At 38.3% G+C, this 19,930-nt stretch overlaps 1 protein-coding gene across 1 annotated transcript in view; it reads left to right on the top strand.

The window, feature by feature from the left end:
• Nucleotides 1–19,930, top strand: part of DPYD (dihydropyrimidine dehydrogenase) — a 335,518-nt gene that overhangs the window by 195,384 nt on the left and 120,204 nt on the right. The window contains exon 14 of the mRNA XM_066325254.1: nucleotides 9,129–9,293. Within this exon, the coding sequence (XP_066181351.1) occupies nucleotides 9,129–9,293 (165 nt within the window). The remainder of the gene's footprint in view (nucleotides 1–9,128; nucleotides 9,294–19,930) is intronic.

Raw genomic sequence — 19,930 nt, 5'->3', positions numbered from 1 at the left:
ATGGCTGTTCTTTTAAGCAAGGGCAGCAAACCGTTTCTGTTTGACTTACAGTGGGGAAGGGATTGTTCCACAATTATCCTAAAGTAAAGAGAGTAATTTTTTTTTATTTAATACACTGATCTAGTGAGATTATCTAAAGAGCTTGGGATTTTGCTGTCTTCATCACAAGTTATCGGTGCTGATGGCCTTCTGTCTGGGAATTGCATTAGTAAGGAAGCTGTGCTGAGCAAGCAGCAGTGATAAAAGCTTAGGTAGGAATGAAGTTTGGTGTCTGTAAATTTTGAAGTTCCTCATGCATCCTCATGGTTAAATCTTAAAGCACTAATGAGACAGCATAGAAAAACATTAAATATGTGGTAACTAAGCCTCTAACTTGTCATTTGTCTTTCACACAATATGAGTGGTTCAGCAGTTTTTCTCCAAAGTACTGACACATTGCTTTTTCCCTTATGGGGCTTTTCTGTGCTAACTTAGTGATTTGGAAAGCCAGCTTACTTGCTGAAGCTGTGGTGTTAAATTGGTTTAATAAACACAAATGCGATTGTTTAATGTTGTAGGAGCATTTATGAGATAATGGACTATTTTCTTAAAAAATACTATGCATAACTCAGCTTATTCAGTCAATAAATAGAATAGGATATTAAGGAAGATTTAGTAGCACTGTTCGTGTTCCAGACTTCTGGAACAGAAGTGCAGTTTTGGGTACTTTCATCTTTGCAAACACAGGACAAAAGACATCAAAAGACACATAAGAATATTTTTAAGGTATCCTTTTCCCCTCTGTAGCATAATAGATCTTGTATGTAAAAGCTGAAGAAGTACAATTATAAGCTACAGCAAGGTTCCTTTTCAAGATGTATTCTGTACTAGTGAAGAGATCAGAACACTTATACTTTGAATCACCAATGTGAAAATGCTGGAAGGCTGAGGAAGTAATATGTTTTTAAATTCAGTTCATATTTTGGTGAAGAAACTTAAAAATAATTATTTTACATCACATTATCATAATGTACTATCTGTCTTCAAGAAAGGGGGGGCAATGAAGAGGAAAGAGGGCTAGGTGTAGACTTCATTCACAAAAGCAATGGAAAAAAAAAGAGATGTCTTCATGGTACTATATTTTTCATACCTGGTGGTGGAGAGATTATAGCAGTTTCTGCATGGTGGGATGTTCTGTTTTTCTGTCAGGTTGGTTTTCATTTTTAAAAAAATGCCTCTGTATGCATTGACAGAAAGAGAAGGAGAGAGCGGGGAAGTGACATAGATGAGGTTTTGTGTTTGGGAAGAATAAAGTCTAGCCTATTCCCTCACTAACAAAATGGTAAATGCAGGTGTTAGAAACTCAAGAGGCAGTAATGTGGGCAATGTAGCAGTGTTCAGGGCACTGGAAGCTGCCAGCCAGTGGTTGCGTCTCCTTGCGCTGAAGTCTTAAGCAAATTGTCTTGCCTTTCTTCATGAGCCAGTAAATCTTCCTATGTTTTGCAAAAATCCTACTCTACTAGATAAGGTCTTGTTGGAATGGTTTTGTGTTCATAGAGGTCCTTAATGTGCATTCATCTTCCTGTTTAGCAGGAAAAAATCTGACTTGGGAAAATTCAGGAGAGCAAGTCAGTGTTTTGGGCCTTATAGAAGAAACCCTGCAGAGATGTAGCATGTCTCAGTTCTGATGGAGAGGAGAGAACAAGTTGGAAAGGTTGTATGGGAACAGCGCTGTGTGCAGTGGTATTGTTGCTTCAGGTTTCACTTGCCTTTTGTGGATGGTTAAAACTCCAGAAGGGGTGATACTAGACACAGTCTGGCTAGACAGCTGAGTCACAGAAGAGGCAAATCATCACAAGACCTTGAGTGAGAGTTGGCAGGGAATTACGAGGACATAAGTCTGTGATGCCATTCGTATCTATGAGGGTGTGCAAACAGCAGTGAGCCAGATTTCCAGAATGCTTTAACTACTGTGATATTAGGCAGAAAAAGGCAAAGTCTCCTCCATGTTTTCACATAGGTGAAATTGCAATAAAGTTCTACTAAGGAACTTCAACTACGGTAATTAGGGAAAACAGAATCTTGATGTTGGGGGGTGATTAAAGCATTTAGAAAATAAGCTCTAAAAACATATTGTGCATACTAGATTTTACTATACAACCTTTTCAATGTTATTTTAAAATCTTGGTGAGAAAGGCACATCATAATTTGGTTAAATAACTGCATTTTTCAGCTACTGTGCTTTGTTATTCATTTAAAGAAGGTGGTGTATTGAGTATATTAAGGTAAGAACATAGAGTTGAGCTGCTTTTTTACATTGCAGTTTACTGTGTACTGACTTTAGATATGCTGTTTTGACTTACTGGACTAAAATTACCTTAATGAGGTATTTATTTAGATCTCTCCTTCACAAAGAAGAAAATGTGGCTGCTTTGGTGCTCACTTTGACATTTAGTGAACAGCAACCCCAGGAATGTACAGGTGCATACTCCACTTGGCAAATATAACGCCCTCCTTTCCTAGAAGGAAGAAAGGTCACGTAAATTAACTTTGTTAGAAATAGTAATCTGCTCATTGTGTTTAATCTTTTTTCTCATATTAATGAAAAGAAACTGACAATGGTCACTGATTCCTATCTGCTTTCATATGTTAAAGCTGAGAAGTACATTAATAATTGGAAGTATGAAGTGACTTTGATTGACTTTGGGGGTCAACGCTGCAAAGCAAGTTCTCTGTCTCTTAGAAGGCTCTCAGAATGAAGAAAACTCATGTTAACACTTGTTAACCTTAGTTGTGCTGCAGCATTTTGTTCTCACGCGGCTTCAAGTAAACTATATATGTTTTTAGAAAATTATCTTTGTTTACATATTTCTCCTCTCTAGGAGGAGAAAGATGATTGATGGTGATGTTCACCAACGAGGTCGAAGAGGTGGCTACCTGTGTAGCCAATCTTGGCCTGTCTGTAAAATTGTATATATTATGAAGTCGGAAAAATGAAGTAGAAGCTGCATGAGAACAAAATGCAAACAGTGAAAAGCAGGCAAACTTGAGGCAACAGCAGAACACCTGTACTTCAGGAGTGAGTAGTTGTACAATTCTTAATATATTAATTAAAGCTACAATTAATTAATTTTTTTTCCACATCCAGGATAAAAACGCCCGGGTGTTCTCTTAAATAACTGTCATGTAAAAGGGGTGATTTTCTCAAACCATTTGTGTTTGATTAGTCTACCAGTTTCCCAGGAAGGCCGACACCCTTGTGCCCCATCCATCTGTGACTGTCCCGTTATGGGAACCCTTTGCTGAACAGTCACTGGATCAGAGGGCAGCTCTACTGACATGTTCAGGGTCACACAGCACAAGAGACAGCCCTTCTTGGGTCTCCACAACTGAGTGTATGACCCACTGCCAGCAGCTGCCAGCGCTCTTGAAGAACTCCCACTAACAGTGTACAGAATAACATCCTTTATTAATGTAATAGAAGATTGTGACAAGTTAAAGTTCAAAGATTGTTGGTGATAGTATCTGGCTGCAAGATTGTATTCAAAGCAGTATATGGATAAGATCTAATTCCTAACAAAAGCTAGCTTGAGATAATCAATTACTAAAACCATAAAAAACAGTTTGTACCCAACAGTCATCCCTGCGAGGGAGAAGATTGCTCCCTTCGACCAATCCCAGAAGTTGTGGTGGCGTCTTCCTTATTATCCACATTTTTAACTTACTTTTATACTGTTTGTTATGTTTGGGTGAGGCATGTATTGTGTGTGGGAAGTTGGGTGTGTTGACTGCGTTCCATCTGGGGAGTAGGAACCACATTTTCTCCTTATAATTTTCCGTACAATTATAATGGTGTTACTTTCAATTCCTTTCCATATTCTGTTCTATCCCCCCTTAGCATTTACATTAACTGCAGTTTTTGTGACTTTCCAGTTTTCTTTATTTTTACCCCTCTTTTCCCCACAGCAGCCCTGTTATCTCAAGTGTTCATTAACATACTTTTACCTGAAATATTTTGAAAAAAAGTTGGGCAGAAAAGAAAATTTTGAGCTCTGCAAATCAATTGAAATGCATCAGAGCTTTGATATGAAAAATCATACAGAATTTTTTTCTCTTGATTCTTTTTATATTATTATATATATCTTTCATTGTATTCTAGTATAGCTACATCAACTGAATAGGCATGAGATGGTGCAGCTCTTGGGAGACTGCTTTCTCCAACTGGCCTCTTAAAATATTTTTCTCCAAATACTTTTTTTTGTTTTGTTTTGTTTTGTTTTGTTTTGTTTTGTTTGTTTGTTTTTGTTTTTGGGAGACATGATTATGAAATAAAAAGTGAACTGTTAATGAAGAGCTGTCTTCTTGGTTCCCTTAAAACAATAACTCTGAGAGAGAAGTGAATGGCTTGATTAATTTCTACGTGTCATTAACTTGCATGCCCTCAGATGACAATGTTAATATTCACAGTGTGAATTATTTCTCTGCTGATTGGTTTAGGAGGAACACACAATGGATGTACTCACTGCATGATCTAGCACTGTGCCCAACAGCCCTTTGGATGCCCTAAAACTTGAAATGCCCCTGCTGTCCTGCTTTCATTGGCCATTAGAGGCAGCAAGATTGCGATTTTACAGTACAAAAATCTGTGGCAATTACTGACTGCAAATGTGGACAGTATGAACCAAAACAAAATCCAGAATGACTAGTATGGTATGGACTGATACATTGATACATGCCTAAATAAATTTAGTTGACTAAAAGATGCTGAGTGTCTGGACTTTATCTTTAAAATGTTGTCTCAAATCTCCCAGCCCATTAGACTTAAGTAGTTTAGAATTCAATGATCTGATTGCAGAGTTCAGAGATTATTAGAGCAAATGGGGCCTGATCAATGCCTTGGGTCATCTTTTCAGTGTGTTAATTAATTAATCAACAGGAACAGAAATATATGTGTAATGCAAATTAACTCAGTCTCAAGTTACTAGAATACCAGAATTGGTTATACACGGAAGAGGGGAATCCAAAAGCAGCAGGATATTGGTGCTTTTATCTGTGTAACACCACTTTCTTTGGTGTCCTGAACTAGAGATATTTGCAGGATTAGTTTGATTGTTTCTGCTGTGCTGTCCTGGAAAAATGAATAAGCTTTTGAGTCAGTGGAAGAAATTCAGTAACTGAAATATTCATGATTCACAGTTGGCCCTTGATTCTATTTTTGGTCAGCCTTTCTGTTCGTTTACATTAACCCCCAAAGCAGGTTCTTTTGCTGTAATCTAGTATCGAATACAGTTACCTTAATCCCCAAGTCCACACTGAATTGCAATACTTCCCCATGAAACTAATGAATTTAATGTGGTATTTTCTGTTATCTTTTTCAATTATTTTTTCAGGGTTTGGGGTTTTTTTCCCCAATTCTTTGTCTTTTAAAAGACCTATACAGTCTTTTAGTGTGGAAAGATGTAGGATTTGTTCTCCCCTACTTGCTTATTAAAAGTCTTCTGTCTTTGGTCTTCAGAGTACATGAAAGTGCTGTGCTGTTTTTCTCAAGGACCATACATTGCCTCCTGTGAATGAGCAAGTTATATATTTGATTTGTTTTAGACAGTGGAGAAATTCTTCTGTTCCTGTATGTGGCTCTCCCCTTTCACCTGCATCAGGAACCAGACCAACTCATTGCTCAGGTCATTTCTCTGTTTAGAACCAATAAAGTTTTTTGGTTCAAACCCTGAAGCACTTCCTGTCAGGCTTCTTGCTTCAGTTCTGTGTGGCTTTTTTTGCACAAGGTATTTTTTATTAACAGTAAAGGGGTTATGTGCATAGTTGACATAAGAGGAAAAAACTAGGGTTTCAGAAAATAAAAGGAATTATCAATGCCAGCATTTGATTGCCCAATTCTTGCAAATGGGAAAAGTCACAAGGTGGTTTGTCACAAACCCCATGGACTGGAGCACAAGGGCTACTTCAGCTGCTCTGTTGTTACCTGCTGTATTTGGAGATAGCAATAGCAATTGGCCAGCCAGAATTTCCTGTTTTAGTGAAACAACCTGCGGTACTGTGTAAAATTCATTCCTGAGAGTAAGGGCCATGAATTTGGCTAAGCCCAGCCAAGACATCCTTTGCCTAACTCTTCCCTTGTTCCGCCTTCTCAAAGCCATGGCAGGAGACAGAAGATGAAGAGGTTGGTAAGGCACGTTCTGTGTAGGTATTTCACACTCATCTCAAAGAGATAATTTTCTATTCTGTCACTTGTGTGATTTTATTTTGTATGTACACAGACAGATTCCTTGAATCATCACATAAGTTATAAATTCCATTTTGTTTCCATGAACTGTGAGTCTTCCTGTGCCTGGGGCTGTCATGTGCTAACAAGAGACAGGAGGATTGCCAGAGTGTCAGTCATTACAGACTCTTTCCATCTAGTTTGCTCTTAACTGAGAGGGACAAATGAGGAACTAGATCTTAAATAAGGACAACATATCCCTCCCACAAGGAACCAAGACAAAGCAGCCAGGTGGTAATGTTTGGATTTCAAAGCCAGGAAGGATTTTTGGAAGCCAAAACTACTTGATCAGGAAAGATAAAGTGATGCACAGACAGACCAGAGAGGTCTTGTGACACAGAGACAGTCAGGAGGCAGTGGAAGCTTCTTCTTCATTGGAAGAAACTGGTATCTGTGCTTCTGGGGAATTGGAGGGGAAGGTCCCTGAGCACCAAAAGGGATCTCACAAAATCTCAAGGAAAATTCAGCTGTGAGGAAACGTAGGCAGAGAGATGTATGTGTGTTTACTATTTCGTATGACTCCATGTATGTCTTGTGGTGATTAAAGTGAAGAATGGCTGCTTTTGAGACAGTTTGCAAAGTCTATGCATTCCGTAATTCAGCTCTTTGGGATCCTGGAGAGAGAAATTGTCACTCAGATGTTGATTATAATTGAGCTCTGGGAAAGAGCATGTCAAAGCTGTGGGGCATCAGCAGCAGTTGCAGGGTCTAAGCCAGGTCTCTCAAGGGAGAAGAGTCTGCCTGGAGACCCAGGACAGATAGGAAAACTTCAGTGTTTTCCGTGGAAGCAGACCGAAGCTTTGAGAGAGCCTCATGAAGCTTTGAGAGGTAAAATCTAGGCTGTAATATCTCAGTCTTTGAATTCTTACCTGTAGTAAAACGACAATGAGTGGAAGAGCACCAAGGCTTGCACATAGTAAGATAACAAGCAGTACCATTCATGGCTCCAAGCATTATCTGGAAAACACAAGCACACAAGCAAGCCACAAAATGGAAGTCAGACCACGTACATGATCATAATTTGCACTAAACCCAGGAGTAGGGTTCCCACCAGCAGACAGGCTGTTAGCTCAGGCCTAGTGCCATGCTACAGTAGCTGCATAGCTGCTGGCTGCTTTGGAGCATGGTCAGGGTAACTCCCCACTGCCCCGTGCCTGCAGAACTGAGTTGGACTGCCAGTCACTGGCTGTGTGTTTGCTCACAGAGCATCATGGCCAGCGTGCACAAACAGCTTTCTAGGATGGAGTCAAAGCACAAACTCCTCTGAGGCAATGTAAAAAGACTGAAATGCTCAAGGGGATAATGTGGAGCAAACTGATGTGAATGGTTCCTCTGCATAAACTGCAATTTTTGTAATTTGCTTAGGGAGTGAGGGGAGTGCATTTTCCTGTATGGTTTTGCTTTGCATAAATTCAGAAAGTGTTCTGAATTATTTTTTTCAGAAAATAGAACTTAACTGTTGAGAGGGAGGTGAAGGTTTTGTGATGGAAGGAAAACAGTATAATAGGAAAATGGGGGATTAATGTGGTGTCTATGTTCCAGACTTACTAGGTCTAAAACCAAATGAACTGATGAGATTACCTTGTATGATTTTACATATGTAAGTGGACATAAAACTACCTATCAGTATAAAATATTAGTGCATATTTACTGTATAACAATTAATTCAACTTTATAAGCAAATTAAGATTGCCTCAAATTTACATACAATGTGAAGAAAAGTCCCTTTATCCTCTGTAACTGCAGCATTTGGCAGATTCAGGAATAAATAATCTTTTGTGGCAAGGGTATGCCTTATCAAACATATGCAGATCAGTGCTAATTAATGCTAATTAAGGTTTCCTGTCTATCTAGCTGGAAAAACGTCCAAATGTTATGAAATCCAGTTAGTATGCCTATTACCCTAATTGTTTTATATGGGGTGGTTCTTAATTAAAATATGTAAATTTACCTTAATTGCTATATACTAATAGAGGTTCATGTTATCTCACTAAAAATGACAAGATGGTGAGGAGGGGTACTTAAACAAATAATTCTGATACGTTTGTAAATAAATGACCTTTACTCAAAATCATTTTTAATTGGAAATTGGCAAAAGGAACATTTTGCCATCTATGTTTCTCTTTAGTTTTGAATAATGTCAGAATTTATGGTTCTTTGTTAATATAGATCTGATGACATCGCGGCTTAATTAAGACTACTAAATAAGTCAACATTTTGTGTGTTTAGTGTGTGTTTTAAAATTGTTTGCTAACCTCACATTGACCTTCAGAAATGTCATACTTTAGAGTATTAATCTTTGTTTTCAGTATTTTTTTGTTTTGTGTTTTGATTTTTATCTCTTTTAATCCTGTGGCTTTATTTATGAAGTTTGAGGTACTGGTGTACTTTCGCTGGTGCCTGGCCTGTGCCTTTGCAGCAGAGAGGCTGCTGGGCTGCAGCTCTTTGGGCTTCACCTGTGAGTGCAGGACATAGACTTTGATCACCTTTGGGGGGAAGGTTCCCATGTCTGCTGGGACATGACTGAGGCCACACAGGTTTCGAAGCAAGGTCTTGTGGGCTCTGTCCAACACAGGAGCACTATTTGAATGGTATTTTGTATGGCTGTCCATGGGTGTACAAATTTGGTATTTTCTTTATAATTATTATGCCATTTCACACACAGAGCAAAGATTTTTCTCCTCTGATATAAAGAATTTAATCAGAGAACCTGCTAATTTAGAGAACTGTCCTATAGTTGTAGCTTTTGCTCATAATAGCAGTAGATTTTTAAAACAGCTGGTACATTTTAGCTTGTATTATATAGTACACATCATCAACATAAACCTCACTTTGCAAAATCCATCTGAAAGTATTTCCTATTTTGCAGGATATTGTAACCAATGTTTCTCCAAGGATTGTGCGTGGAACCACTTCAGGTCCTCTTTATGGCCCAGGCCAAGGGTCTTTTCTAAACATTGAATTGATCAGCGAGAAAACAGCAGCATATTGGTGTAAAAGCATTACTGAACTGAAGGCCGACTTTCCAAACCATGTAAGTGCCACTTCATCATAAAGATGCAACATACTTGCTTGGAATCTCTAGTTTACAGGTTTGTGAAACCCACATATTTCGTATTTATTCAGTAGAATGCAGATTGCTTTATTGACATACAAGTACATTGTTAAAAAACAGAAAAGCCTATCTAAATAATGCTTATGACAAAAAGTTCTGGGAAATTGCTGTCGTGCAGAGGACAGTCATGATTTTTTAGTTAGGCTGATGGTTTCAAGCAGATAATATCAAGGGAAAGAGTTGATCCCACTGTGGATGCTCAGCAGTTCTGTTGTGAATAATTTTGTATTTAAGATCATATGTAATTTATAATAAGAATCGTTACTGTGAATTGAATTTGATCATAAAACAAGTATGTGTTCTTTTCATTCTTAATCCAAATGTGAAAGATGCTTATAATATTTTTGTAAGCAATTGAGTGCTCTAGGTGAAAAAAACCCAATACTTAAGATATAACTTCACTACAAGGACAGCGTTTTGTTAGAGCTGTTTGGCTGTGGGGAATATCTGTCTCAAAGGTAATAATTACAGTTGGGAGCAATGGCACCAGCTAGCTGGCATAAATGGTTTTCAGCTACTGTTCTTGTGAATAAGGACAGCAAGGTAGAAAGTAAATTTCTCCTCAATCATCTTGAGTGCATAGAACTAGAAATCCCAGAGCCTGCATATCTTCTGTCTTGAAGTTATTACCTCCATGCTTCAGCTGTGAGCAAAATAAGTGAACATTCCTGAATGTATTATGACATGAAGATAATCAAGAGGGTTTTTTTTTTATTCCTGGTATTTTAATGTGCACATCAGCAAGTGTAAAAGTGTTTAAACATTTCATATTGACAGTAGATGGGCTGCATGTTTAATGTCCTACTTCCTTGTGAATGGACTGTGTGTTTCTTTGCTGAGATTCTCATCACTTTATTTACTGTGACTGAGCTTCATCATAATGAAAGCATGAACCAGAAGATAATGTCCTATATATACTATAATATCCTGATTTTGATTTTGACATCCTTTGTCAAAGTCCTTGCATTGCATATTGGGTATGGATATTGCATACATACAGCAGGCAGACTGTGGCCATTTCTGCTGTGGGAACACTATCCCACTGCAGCCTTCACTAAAAATCCCTCACAGCACTTTATGCTTGAGATCAAACCCTTCTCTTCTGTCAGGAAAAGCACTAGCAGCATTTCAAAAGGAAGATTTGAATTTTTTGAGACCTAGCACTGTGTGTGGGATGAAGAAGTCCCACTCTTCCAGAGTTCCTGGGGTGAACATCTTCTGATCATCCCTCATTATCTGTGAGTTATTACTTTGAGAATGTGAATTCAGTTTCTGCACGTTGGCTGTGGCTGCTGCTGTGGCATCTCTGAGGTTGGTAATGCCTGTGTGGGCATAGGGGAAGCAGGACCCAGCAGCAGACCTTGGCATTGCTTACAGGGATTTTTAAAACATGCTTGTGAACTCATCTAAGAACTGTCATATAATTATAATGGTAAATTTGTTGCTCACTGAAAACAGAATTTTGTTCACCGAGGAGAAGTCTCTTGGTGCTTATTTTGAGATATTCTGTATAATTACAGCTTGCAGAAATTTCTTCACCCAATTGCTCTTCACTCCTCTAGAAATGGTTTTTCAACTCTGTGTGTTTTATTAAAACCAAAACCAGCTTCTAAGAACTGTTTGCATGAACTTAATTAAAAAGCAAAGAATGACATTTTCTGCTCAAATGAAAGGCCAAACAGATGAGGACACGAGTGATTGCAGCAAAAAAAAAAAAAACTTATGTTATTTAGGCAAATCTTAAAAGCAAATCAAAACTTACACTTAATTACTTTTGCTGTGAAATACAAGTAAGTTAGAGTAAGATTTATGTTACAGATGAAAAGGACATGAGCAAAATAGCCACCTCACTAGAAGATGATCCCACAACAACTTCTTGATCTCACAAGAAGCAAACCATAAAAGGCAGCTAAATTCCCCCAGAGGCTAGGATGTAAACTGAATTTTGCAATGGTTTGTGGAGATGAGGACCACCAATCACAGCTCCATGAGCAATCTCACTTAACTGTGGTATGTTGCCTCTAAAAATCAGGAACTAGTGTCTCCCTTGTGCTGTCTTCAACCCGTGTAGTGGGTGGCCTCATTTTGTGTCTCTTCTGATTCTTACTTGTACCGTGCAAATATCTCCAACTGGTAGTCTCTGCCTTTTTCTTCTTCTGTTAGCTTCTCCCTTTGGCCCCAAATCCACTTCAAGTGGATGAGGGAAAAGCTGCCACCACCAGAAATTTGCTTTAGTGCCACCAACAGTGAATAAAATATTTTAAGTGCCCAAACAGAGGAGAAAGCAGAAGGTGTCTGGATATGGTATGTGACCTGATAAAGTATTATCAAAGGCTGCTTACTGGGGTCGACCTACCACAGGTAGGAAATGCAGAAAGCTGTCAGTTTATGATTTGGCCATAACTGGGACACATGGTGGTTGAACTGCTTTAGTTAGTGGGGTAAAAGAACTAACACTAATGTCACAACAAGTCCCACTTACATATTTTTTTTGCCAAGGAGATACCTGATTCTATGGTGTATTGGTGTACTTTTCAGCCAAAACATGGCTTGAAAAATGTATGGTACAGCCAAGAAATTTGTTTACTTAGGAAATATAAATTCAGGCAAATAGAAGTCACCTAATGATATCAGCAGGAATCAAAACTGCAGAAAAGAAATGACTTTTACATTAGCAAACATCTACAAAATTTCATCATTTGGAAGTGGCTGAGAAAGTTGGGAAAAAAAGTTAAAAAGCTTGGGAGGAGAACTTACTGCTAAAATTTTATATTTCCATACTTGACAATAGCTACAATGGGGCCATTATCTGTGCTGGGAACTGTGAATACTGGTGGTGGCAGTGTGTTTTGGTGATCTGGTAAAGCAAGGAGCTGTAATCCCTTTAGCCTTTGCACTGAGGAGAACAAGCTTCAAAAGAGCAAGGTTTGAAAATAGTAAAATACTTCTCTGCAGAAAAATGTGTACTGAGGTTTCACCAAGAAGGCGAGGAATGCAATTGCCAGATAGTCTTTCTAAATCTTCCTATAATTAGTGCCCTGTAGATGATAATAAGATAAGCAAATCAATTAAAAACCTCAATATGCAAATCCATTTGGGTCTGAGTATGTGCACAAGGTCACAGCAGTACAAATAAGGGCTTTGACAGGACACTTCATGAGATTGCAGGGGAAATGTCATTACCCTACCAGACTAAGAGAAGTCCATCACAAACAAGCAAATGTCTGAGCAATTTGTACCACAAAAAAGAAGTGGGATCTTGAAAGAAGATGCCAAATGTAATATTTTTTAATATTATTTAATATATTAGTATGCCAAAGTCTTAAAAGTAAGTTTTGGCCTCCTAGCTTAACACAAATGAGTTTGATCTCCTCCATGGCTCTAGGGGCTGTACATAGGAGACCAGATTGTCAGCTGTGACACTGAATCTGTGATTCAGATATCAGTGTCATGATGCACTGAATTGAGAAACCTCTTCTGCTAGAAGCAGTAAGTACTCATGGGCCCCCAAACTAAGCTGAAAACTCTTGTCTTAATGTTTGTTCTGCTGCTTGTGGAATGTTGCTGACATTGTCTCTGACAGTTACCCAGCAGAGAGCAGCTTTTCAAGGCTGAAGCTGTTCAAGATGTATTTTTGTTCAACATTTTGTTCAGAATGTCCCAGGAACAGCTGTTGGGAGTAGCCATGGTACAGGGTGTGTGAGAACAGATCACTAGATCCCAGGCTGGTAACCATCTTCTTTGTAGTGTTGTGAGGGTTTTGTTGGTTTTCGATTTTTTGGATGTGTTTGGGCTTTTTTTTTTTTAATCTCATGGAATGGTGCAATTAGTTTTTATATTATGATTTTTTTTCTACCTTAGAAGTATGAAATACTGCTGCCAGTTTTGTTTGGATTTGATCTTTGTGGCTTCTTGGTTTGATTTGTTTTTTTACATTTAGGTAAGAAACCCAGATTTTCTTTAATTCTACCCTGTGAGGGTAGGAGAAGATAAAGGGCTACAGAGGAAGAAACATACAATCTTAACAGGCATATATCAGTGCATTGCTCCTACAGGTACATTTTGGTGCAGAAATATGCAATGTTCAAACAGATGAAGTTATAAGGTGAATAGGAATAGACTTGCAACAGTTATTTGGATATTTTGTACACAGAGGTTTAATTGGTTTGCCAGTGTGATCCTTGTAGTGGTGCCCTAAATATCAGTCTTGTGTTGGACCAGCTCAGGCTTTAAAAACAGGTTTCATCTGCAGACTGGGAACAATATTTATCTATTTATATAAACCTTTTTCCTCTCCAAGCCTGCAGTAATAGCAGATTCTTTGATCTGGTTACTGAGAAGAATTGACCAGAATGTCTAAAATTGCTGTAGATCTCATTCGAGACTTAAAACTAAGGGACATTAGGTGGAAGTTTTTAAGGTACAAAGGACTCATAGGCTTCACAGCTTTACTGTGAGAACGTCAAAGTTGGATTTTTCACTAGAGGTATTAGGAATAATTTGTTTAGTTTTGCTGGTATTATTATAGCTTTTGCTTATAATGGATATTTAGAGGCCTGTGGGATGCTGTACATAGTATTTGCATTTTGAGATACCAATCACACACTTGCTTCAAGTGAAAGAGTTTTGCTCTTCCTAGGCCTAGTATAAATAGCTTTACCTTTCCATCACAGAGAAATTATACTTTGTACTCCAGATACCTACTAAGTTGTATTTCCATGTGATAAATCTCATGTGTCTTGACAAGCTCAATATCTACAGTCTTGGAATAAAACATTCTACACAATCAGGTAGGGCCATGCCCATGTGGACCTCACTTGGTACCAGTACCAGCAAGTGCAGAGTCACCTTAATGGGGAGGGTACGTGCTGTGCGCTCTCAGGCTTATCAGAGGACTTTGCTGAAAGTCCAGATGCTTTTCCATGGAGCTGAAAAGGACAGAGCAAAAGGGGAGAGAACCACGTGCTGGGCTGCCTGGAAGCCTGCACAGTCCCAGAAGTGCAGAACAGCTACCTGGGTTGCTTTATCTGAATTTCAGGGCCCACAAATCACATTTAAAAAGCTCCAGAAGTTGTTATTGCTGCAGCTTAAACTTCCCAAAGCCAGCCGTCATGGATGCTTGGTAGGAGGTGAAAAAACCCACACAGCAGTTGTTAAATTCACCATATGGAAAAGATCCCTTTCACTACAGAAAACTGGCAGTAGGCCCATTCCCTGAACATCAGAGGAAATCCTAGCTGAAAAGGGAAGGTGAGGTTGGAATAAGGCACTTACACTGACTGCCTTGTCTAGGAACTAAATGACTTAGCCCTAGAGAGCTGGAGCACAAGAATGGCCATAACTTTTCCATTTCCAGTGACTACTGTGGTGGGTAGAAAGGAAGAGATCTCAGAGCACATGATCACATTTCCTTTTTCTCTGTCATTCACCACAAGAAAAAGGGAGGATGAAAAACAGTAAAGAAAAATACTTCCTAGAAAAGAGAAGGAAAAAAAGCTGTCCTGAAAAAACAGCAGACACATTGACAACATACCTCTACATGCTCCACTTTCCCCCCATCCTGAGGGTGTCCCCATTGCTCCTGATCCTGGTTCAGCACTTTGTGAGACAGCAGGGTGTGTTTTTCCGATGTTCAGTGAAAGGAGGACTTCAGCAAGAAGTCCAATTTACACAGTGAACAAAACTAGAGGCTAGTAACAGAAATGTTGATGTATTGTGTCTTCAAGATCACATTTGCTTCTAAGGAAGGAAATTTTTTTGGAAAGGCTCTTCCACAACACATAAAAACTGCTTAAGCCTCACATGACCTGAATATTAATAGAGATGAGTCTGAGCTAAAAAATACGGTGGTGTAAATTTTCACTCCTTGAGGCTTAGGTGTTAGTAAGAAAAAAGAGAAAATACAGGAAAATTCTCATCTGTCATCTCATCTCCCAGCATGTTTTGATAGTCATGTTGGCTATAGCAGGTCTGCTTCAGCCTTGAAAATTGACGTGGAGTCAATGTAAAATCTCTTTTCTGGGAGAGATCTGGGGAACTACAGGCTTAAAATTTTTTATCCTTGTATGCACATTGGTAAAAGCCATTCTAAAAAATAGAACTAGTAGAAAGAAAACAAACAAAAAAAAAGAGTGAAGAACTCCCTTTGCAGTATGTTATGCCTTGAAAAAAAAAATTCTTTGAGGACATCAAGAGAAATTCAAATGATAAAAGTGAACTTGGGTTTCCAGAAGTATTTGGTAGGGTCCTTCACTGAGAAATTTGTAAGAAATTAAGCTATCATAAGATTAGAGGAAGAAACTTACATGAATAAGTAACCAGTCAAACACAGGAAACAATGTTAAAACAATGTTAAGGAATAACTAGACAACTTTCACAATGGATAGAGAGCTGCAGGAAAATTCTTTAGGGATCTGTACTGTGTTCTGTGCTACTTAAAATATTTATTAACAATCTGGTAAAGAGAGAGAATTTTAAGAATGTAAACTTTCCTGTTAATAGTATGTAATGTAGGGAGATAAAGATGGGAGCTGACACAAAGGTTTGTGAAGAATTGTGTATTACTGATTGAATGGCCAATGAACTGCCAGGGAGAAAAAAATGGAAGTTGTATGCAGATGGGATAAACCAAGGATACATTTATATGTACAGTGAGTGATTGTAAGCTAACTGTACTAGTGTAAAAGAGCACTGTGAAAATCTCAGCTTAATGCTGAATAACATTGAAATAAAGCTTATCAAACACAGAATTTCTAGGAAAGGAAGAAAACAAAGCAAAACCCACCAGTATGTCAGCATGTTGATTTTTTTTTTTTTCTTCCCATTTTGAATATGCTTTGTGGTTCACATCTTTCTGGATTGGGACCAGAAGGGTGATAGGTGGAAATGAGCGATAGGAGATTCTTCACCACATGGCTCAGCAGCTGTGAAGCTCATACTCATGGGGCATTGCCAGTCCCAGAGGTACATACAGGCTGAGAGAGAAAAACGTTTTTCCTCTTGGAAAAACGGTCTGACAGCATCACCTCTGACTCAGGGAATTCTTGTGCCACAGATTCCTTAAAAGCTGAGCAGGTTTTTTAGGAAAATACTACGGTGAACTTGCCTTGGGAGCTCCCCAGGTGCATGTGGGAAGAGGGGGACTGAGCTGCATAACACATTCCTGGGGATTTACACTGTCAGTGCACGAAGAGGAGCTCTTAGGTTTGCACCCAGGATCAGAAACCCTCTCTGCCTCCCAGTCCTGTCTCAACCTTTGGAACACTGTTCCTGTATTACATTTTGACAACCTGATTAGCATGTAACTACATTTCTTGAACTGAAGCTGAGATATTGATAGACTTTGTACTAGTCTGAAATTATGTGCTAAGGGGTTTGTAATTCAAATGCTACTTTCAATTTACTACGATTTGCTGTATTTCCAGAGGGTCACCTCAGACAATCCTACATACATTAATACAAGAAATTTACCCAGAGACAGTATCTGGTCATGCATGTTCAAATGACCATGCAGTCCATGTCATAATATTTGATCCCAACTGCACAATATTCACAATGGGTGTTGTTTTTATTCTAAACTTTTCAAAAATATGGTTATTAATCTGGCAAACAAGTGGGAACACATACTCTGGCCATCAATTTGAGAGAATTTTATTTTAGGAAAGCACATATCTCTTGCTGGAAACAGCAGTTTGTAACTGAAAATAGTACCACATGGTAAGTTCAGGGAGATTTTTACAATCAATTTATGATTCAGATGTACATGTTTGTGGTGACAAATTAGGACTTTGAGGAAAAATGTGAGAAGGTCTTTTATGCTTTGCACTTGGAAACTACTGCTTTGTTGAGAAACCTGTCAAACTAGTTTAGTGCAGAACTGCACTTAGTTCCTATGCATGTTATAAAGCCATGACTTATTTTGTTTGTTTTACTATCACAGCTAAGGTTTGAAAGATAGTAGTAGTTCAGTAAGGCAGAAGACTATTTGTACATATGCTAAGAATATTCTTTTGATTTAAAAAGTGATTTATTGATCCCTGGAAAAAAAAGAACAATTTTCACAGTTCTCTGTGGACTGTGAACACATCTTTAAAACTTTACCCTTTGAGTAAGAAGTAGGAGAAAATTAAGGCAGTTTCTGAAATACTTCACCAACCATCTCCTAGAAAATGACCCAATCTGCTTGATTATTGGAAAAGACAAAGTCCTTAATGGCTAGCATCAGCTGAGGCTGCTTCAGGATGTGCTTTGGCAGTTGCTGCTAAAAATTCCTTTTCTGCAGAGATATGTGAGTGGTCATTAAGTAGGAGTATTGATAAAGGAAATGCCCTAAACATAAAGACAGTATGATTAAAAAGATATTTCTAGAAAGTAATTCTGCTGACAGTGACATGAAGAGTTGCATATTTCTGTTCATCTTATTAAAGTGTAACATGCAGACTATTATTTAGAGGGAAGAGACAATCTCTTAAAAATCCCAATTGTTTTCTCAGTTTGGTGAGTTACTGTGTGTACAATGGAGTGCTTCAGAATGATCTGTGTGATCTGGTTTGGCATCAGGACTGTAGACTGTAGAATGTCCTCCATAAACTGCAACAAAGGAAATGGCATCATGCATTAAACCCCTTGTATGCTCAGATATCCATTCCGCCCCCTCAATCTGTGCTTAAAATAGCAATAACAACCTTGGTGCAGGGCATTTCCTGGTGATTAATAACTGGCCAGGGTTAATGGCCCTCAGCAGTGCCTCAGGCCATCAACTCCTCCCAGCCAGTCATTACTCCCTGGGAAATGCCCTTTTCTGGGTAGTTATTGTTTTAATATGAAGATGTAGGTGCCGTTGGATGGAGATGAAATGACCTTGTGGCAATCTTACAAAATGAATGTTAAAAATAAAATAAAGGCAAAATTTTAAAATTATTAAGAGTCAACAATCCATCAAAATTAAAGTCTACAGTTTGTAAAAATGACAAAATTCTGCTAGTCAGATTACCTGTGCAAAATATATATCCCCTAAATACGTCTTCCTAATTTCCATTTCATGTTTGTTGTAGGCAATTTGCTATGTTATAGAATTTGATCTTTTAAAATGCACAGTACCTTTGACATTGATTTTACTGTATGTGATACTATTTTAGCCTTTATGAAGCAGTGAGAATATGTGATTTAGATAATTCTGCTTTTTTGTCTTCTATATTACAATACTTATATTGCATTAATAATAGGAAAGCGAATGTCTACCTGATCAAAGCAGTAAGTATATGCTGTTCCTGTAGCCCATATTCTGTATATTCTGTGATGTGGTTTACATTTTAGGCATTCTCCTAATGCCAGATCTCTAATGAAGAAAAATATGAAGGCTAAGTCTATATTTAAAAGGCTTGCTCACATACTTATGTAGGCTAGGAATACTAAAAATAAAATGGCATCTAACTGCTATCCTGGCAGAACCTAGTGTAGATGCAGTTTTACCACCAAACTGTTTATTTTTGTTCAGAAGCAAGTGCGGCGTTTGCTGCTCTGAACTGTGCTGGTAGTAGGAGAGCTGGCTCTCTGCAGACATGTTCTAGCTCAGACAAGAAAGGCAGAGGCACATGCTTGAATCTATCACAATTAGAGCCAGCTCTTCAGTGTGATTGACAGCAGCTGGACTGTATCCCAGCCTCCTGTGCTTTCTGGGGAGGGGGGCTAGGGAAAGATCTCAAATTCTGAGCGAAATGTGGGAATAAAGTGTTCCAAGATGTTTTTTCTTTTCTTTATCTACCAAGAGGAACATGTAGATTAGCAGAATTCTTAGTGGGCTCTGAATGGATCTTATTCTACACCCTCAATACTGCTGGTAGCTTCTAAACTTTTTATGCACATTGTGTTTAAGAACTATGACCGTGAACTTTTACATAGTCTTCATTGCTAAACTTCTTATATATGTCACAATTCTATATTCTAGATCTCAATTCATCATGTTTTATATTTTAATTATTTTGTTTGTTTGTTTGAGTTTTTGTTTGGTTTTGGGTTTTTTGGGGTTTTTGGTGGGGTTTTTTTGTTTGGCTTTTTGGCTTTTTTTTTGTTGTTGTTGTCGTTGTTGTAATAAACTGTGTTTAAAGGAGCAACTGCTAAACATGCAAAATGAGGTGGATCCAAAAAGCAATCTTGTTCTCTTCATACAGTCTTAGTCTAATACATGGTTGTGTGAACACGGCCATGCCAGCCAATTACCATGGAATAGAAAATTGCAGTGTGTAACTGCCCCTATTGGGAACTTGCAGCAAATACAGGCTGATGCAAGTTAATATGAATTTCTTCAATACTGGACATAGCAAGCCAGTCTTACCTCCCATTTTATGGGGTTTGAAAGAGCACTGGAGCAGCCTCTGGTTGCAGGTGTGCCCGTGGGTAGTAACTCATAAATGAGCAGTAATGTGTTTGTGTTGGAACCTTGTAGGCAGAGCTGGTGGAAATGGTCTTTTGAGTGTTGAAAGGAGTATGTGACAGTAAGTACTTATTTACTGAACACTTAAACCCAAATAAATATTTTAAAGGCTTGTTTAAAGGAG

Source organism: Sylvia atricapilla, chromosome 9 (genome assembly GCF_009819655.1).
Source record: "Sylvia atricapilla isolate bSylAtr1 chromosome 9, bSylAtr1.pri, whole genome shotgun sequence".
Lineage (NCBI taxonomy): Eukaryota > Metazoa > Chordata > Aves > Passeriformes > Sylviidae > Sylvia > Sylvia atricapilla.
Note: the sequence above shows the minus strand (reverse complement) of the source record. Positions and strands in the feature narration are given on the sequence as shown.